At 45.4% G+C, this 5,058-nt stretch overlaps 1 protein-coding gene across 1 annotated transcript; it reads left to right on the top strand.

Annotated features, from left to right (window-relative positions):
* The first annotated feature begins 676 nt into the window (after positions 1 to 676).
* Positions 677 to 3,653, top strand: LOC147886512 (putative pentatricopeptide repeat-containing protein At3g11460, mitochondrial). The gene is made up of 2 exons (XM_087395096.1): positions 677 to 987; positions 1,397 to 3,653. The coding sequence occupies exons 1-2, from the start codon at positions 917 to 919 to the stop codon at positions 3,573 to 3,575; spliced, it is 2,250 nt and encodes a 749-aa protein (XP_087251222.1). The 5' UTR covers positions 677 to 916; the 3' UTR covers positions 3,576 to 3,653.
* Positions 3,654 to 5,058: the final 1,405 nt, after the last annotated feature.

The raw sequence follows: 5,058 nt of genomic DNA, 5'->3' as shown, positions 1-5,058 counted from the left end.
TGGATGCCAAGTCTAAGATGCTTACCGCATTAATGGAAAAGCCAGCTCTTGATGCAACACTTTAACCAACGGGCGGACTGGCATTCCCCTCATTCCTATTTGGCAGGCCTAGGAGAATTCCTCATTCTTGGGCAACCACACATCTCTTGGCTCCCCTATTGTTACCCAATCAAATCATCTTCTTCCTTGTAGTCACGGCAATGGCAATGTCCATCCGACTACTAAGCGGACATTCGTGAAAGCAACCTACTAGGCCGCTCAATTTTTTGAGCCGTCGAATTTTTTAAAGGGGGGGGGGGGGGGGGGGGGCACAAGCACTTTTTGAAACCCCCCTAAGGTTCAAGGCTCGGATCCAAGGGTTGCTTATGTAACCTGAGTGTGTACAGAAGATGCCCACCACAAATAGGGCCCCCCGGTATTTAATTAATTTGTGTGTGTTGGGGGAGCCGCGATGGTAATTAACCTAAGGGATTCGGGGCCAATTAAGATAAGCCACTCGAAGAAGCCATCCGCGCCCAATACAAGGAGGAAGAAGGGGAGGAGGGGGAAAGAGGAAGCAGGGAGAGGAGGAGTGGGAAGAAGGAAGGAGGAGGGAGAGAAGGAGGAGGAGGGGTGGGGAGAAGGAGGGAGGAGCATGAGGAAGGAGGAAGTGGGAGCAGCGGGAAGAGAACGGCCGCAGATTAATACGTTAATTGGCGAACTAGAATTGGTTAATTGGCCAAATACAGAATTGCTATTCATCTGTGGGCAATCTTGCCTATCCATGATCCTTGGGACTTTGTTAACACCCTTATAATCTGAACGCCAACATACTCAGAGAGACCTTTTCGTACTTTCCAAGTTTTTCTTGGGAAGAAGCAGCCAGACATTCACACATTTTGCCCAATTTCCCATCGCCGTGGCCATCAGGAAGACGATGTCGCATTTGGGTTTCTTGCTTCTGATGATCCATAGCTATGTTGAGATGTTTCGGCACGATCCTGCAAGGTTCGTGCTCTGCCTCTCTCGATTTGCATCAGGGTCAGCTCCTGCAGTTCCTGCCTTCCCTTTGTCTCTGGTTTCCGAGAACCTTCCCCAATGGATTGTCAACGATCTGCACAGAGGTCGCTAAAGAAATGAATTTCGAGAGTAATTTAGACAGTTTTGTTGAAAGCACGGAGCTTTTGGAAACATCCAAAAAGCATTCCATTAAGGAATTGCTGGGACAGACTCTAGATCAACTAGACCGATGCGACGCTCGACTTCGTTGTGCTACGTTAGCTTCGCTCGCGCGCTTTTGTGGGAATGCCAAGGCTCTGCCTGAAGGCAAGCGCGTCCATCGCTACATTGTTAAAAATAGACTGCAGCAAAACATATTTTTGGGTAACATGCTGCTACAAATGTATGGCAACTGCAGTGCTCTGGAAGATGCACGTGAATGGTTTGCTGAGATGCAGCGACACGACAGATTTTCATGGAATTTCATGACCACAGCTTATGCACGGCATGGGCGATGCTACCAGGCTCTTCAACTCTACGACCAAATGCACCTTGAAGGAATCATGGCAGATGAGTACATTTTCACCAGTATTTTTTCTGCCTGTGCTGGCCAAGTGGCTCTTTTAGATGGCAAGCGAATGCATGCCCGCATATTCGGCAGTGAGCTCGAGTCATTTGCAGTTGTAGAAAATGCTCTTGTTAACTTGTATGGGAAGTGCGGGAGTCTGGACGAGGCACTGAGGATATTTTACAAAATGTTAGAAAGAAGTGTGGTCTCTTGGACAGCCATGATTGCAGCATATTCCCAGCACGATCATGGCAAAGAAGCGCTCTTGCTTTTCAATCAGATGCAGCAGGAAGCTGTGACGCCAAACAAGGCAACCATTCTCAGCATTCTTGATGCATGTGCTAGCCAGGCAATGGTAACTACAGGCAAACAGGTTCATTCCAGCATTAAGGGCTGTGGACTTGAATCAGATGGAATGGTTTTGACAGCTTTGGTCAATATGTATGGTAAGTGTGGCTGGGTGGGCGATGCCAGGATGGTTTTTGACAAAATCTCAGATCAGAATGTGGTCTCATGGACAGCCATGATTGCAGGTTATGCTCAACATGGCCATAGCAAGGAGGCTCTCCAACTCTTTGAACAAATGCAATGGAAAGGTGTAATGCCCAACAAGGTTACCTATATCAGTATCCTTGACGCGTGTGCCACCAAGGAAGCCCTAAGAAAAGGCAAAGGGTTACATGCCCGAGTTATCCATTGTGGATTTGACTCAGATGTTATGGTTGCAACTGCTATTGTCACTATGTATGGAAAGTGCGGCAGCCTGGGGGATGCACGGAAGATGTTCAACAAAATGCCTGAGAGGAATGTTGTTTCATGGAATGCAATTATTGCAGCTTATGCCCAAAATGGGCATGGAAAGGAGGCCCTCAAGCTCTTTGAGCAAATGCAGCAGAAAACAGTACATCCAGGCAAGGTGACGTTCATCAGCATTCTCTCTGCATGTGCTAGCGAAGCAGCTTTAGTTGAAGGCAAGAGTATGCACGCCCAAGTCATACGTTATGGATTCCATACAGATGTAGCGGTGGGGAACGCTATTGTCAACATGTACAGCAAGTGTGGTAACCTCGAGCTTACTCGGAACATGTTTGAAACAATGCCTACACGCAATGTAATTTCCTGGACTACCATCATTGCAGCATATGCCCAACATGGGCACGGCAAGGAAGCTCTCCAATTGCTTTATCGGATGAAGACAGAAGGAATCTTGCCAAACAAGGTCACGTTTGTAAGCATCCTTTCTGCTTGCAGCCATGCTGGACTTGTGGATGAGGGTCGCAAGTGCTTGGATTCCATGAGTAAAGTACATGGTATTGCACCAACTGTGGAGCACTATGATTGTATGGTTGATCTACTTGGTAGGGCAGGGCGATTGGATGAGGCGGAGCGAATGATTTACAAGATGCCAGTTCAACCAAGCCTTTTATCATGGTTGACATTGCTTGGTGCTTGCAGAAACCAGGCTGATGTAGAATGCGGAGAACGTGCTGCAGATCATGTCTTTGAAGGGTATCCGGAGTGCACCGTGCCTTACGTAATTCTGTCCAACATATATGCTGCAGCTGGTAGGGACAGTGATGCAGAAAAAGTTTTAGGCAGGATGAAGAGCAAGGGCCTGATGAAACAGCAAGATAGCAGCTACATGGAGGTCAACGGTACAGTGCATGAATTTTTAGCGGAGGATCAATCACACCTGCAAATGGATGAAATCTACTCAGAGTTACAGAGGTTGACTAAGCAGATTGAGGATGCTGGCTATGGCTCTATATCAAAGTCAGGCCTAAATGCAATAGAGGAGAGGAAGAACCACATCTGCAGTCACACTGAAAAACTGGCTATTGCTTTTGGATTTATAAACACACCTCCTAGGACAACTCTTTTCATTGCTAAAAATCTTCGAATGTGCTCTGACTGTCATTGCTTTACTAAACTCATCTGTAAGATTTCTTATCGACAAATTATTATAAGGGACGCTAATCGATTCCATCATATGCAGCATGGGGCTTGTTCGTGTGCAGACTGCTGGTGACGTAGATTGCTTTGCTTATATTTTTGGCTCTCAAAATTGTGCAGCTTATCTTTCTTTGAAACAATATGTAGTAGCCTGATGTCACCGTTGAGTTACCTTGACTATACCAATTTAGCTTTGACTTTGGTGTAGCTACTATGATGATTTAATTTTGTTCAAATAAATTTGCTAGAAGCAGCTGTGTTGCTTTACTGCTACTGCTCCTGTTCTAGTGTTACACTTACTTTGCAGGTCTGTTATTATGCTAAAAGACTCGTTTTCACTCAGGCATCCTTGTTTGAGATGTCAGTAGTGTGACTGCTGCTACATGGTTGACAGTGTGTTGGTGGCAAGCTGCCATGCAGCTGCCAGTGTCTCAGTGGATGACTACATTGTGAGCCAGCCACTGGTGGCTGACTCTATCCTTGCTCCTCCATGCTTAATGGGTGGTAGCTATGCTTGTTCACTGTCTTAGAGCCCTTAGTCCAGCGGGATGTGCTTTCCCCAGCAGGATGTTTGTTGTGCATGCATTCTTTCATATGAATATTCATCACAGCATACACCGCCTTTCACGATTTAGTAGTTGCTGCATATTTATCTTTCCTTTTGAATATTCATTTTGTTTTATGGATCTAGCCTTAGCCTAATATGGCGTGAAGTATAAGGCTTGTATTCCTCCTTTCCGCCACATCCAGTCTTCCCTTCTTGCAGCCTCTTGCCTTTGGAGTTTATAAAGGCTAGGCACACTTACCTAGATGATGCATGTCATGGTTAGCATGATAAGGAAGCTATTAGCATGGCACATTTGGAGATCCAAATGTACAGAGCTTTTTGATTGTACCCAGGTCCACCTTGCACACACATTGGCTAGTATCTTGATAGACACGGTAAGTACCTTAGTAGCTGGGGGAGTATGCAAGGATCTTCACGAGCACACTTCTACCAGGAGAAATGTCTTCTTGAGGGAATGGAGCAACTCCCCATTCTTCTCAGAATTGAGGTGGCATTTTCAGCCTCAACCTTGGAGCTTGATTTGCCCTACTTGGATTTTGTTTTCTCATGTTTTGCATGAAGTACTTTTCCTCTGAGCTTTGCTCTTGGAGTTTCATTCATACTTAATAAAAGTCTCTTTTTCGGAGGGGGGGGGGAAACGTTGGCTAACTTTTGTTACAATCATACTAAACTATTCCATAGGTATGAGTCCCTTTGAAGCTTTGTATGGGTCAAGCTTCAATACTTGTACTTGGCCACCAGATTTGAAGAGGAGGTGAGGTAGAGAAGATAAAACCTATCATGCCTCTTCAAAAGGATAAGCACAAGCAAGAAAGAAGCCCTATGTTGATGCCTTAACACCTTATTACAAGCTTGCATATTACAAGTAAGGAGGAAGACCTTGATGCCAATATGAGGGAGGTTGAATTTGAAGAAGGGGAGATAGTCTATTTCAGGTTACGTAACTATTGGTATGCATCTTTAAAAAGTAACACCATTAATAAGCTTGCAC

The sequence above is a fragment of the Dipteris shenzhenensis genome, chromosome 24 (genome assembly GCF_047967505.1).
Source record: "Dipteris shenzhenensis isolate YYH24624 ecotype China chromosome 24, Dip_SZ_1.0, whole genome shotgun sequence".
In the NCBI taxonomy this organism is placed as follows: Eukaryota; Viridiplantae; Streptophyta; class Polypodiopsida; order Gleicheniales; family Dipteridaceae; genus Dipteris; species Dipteris shenzhenensis.
This window is presented reverse-complemented; position numbering and strand designations above follow the sequence as displayed.

Bases quoted from the DNA above. Each gene is read 5' to 3' on its own strand.
- LOC147886512 (XM_087395096.1), top strand. From the start codon at position 917: ATGTCGCATTTGGGTTTCTTGCTTCTGATGATCCATAGCTATGTTGAG. The intron at 988-1,396 runs GTTCGTGCTCTG...TGGCAACTGCAG, and splicing joins TTTCGGCACGATCCTGCAAG to TGCTCTGGAAGATGCACGTG.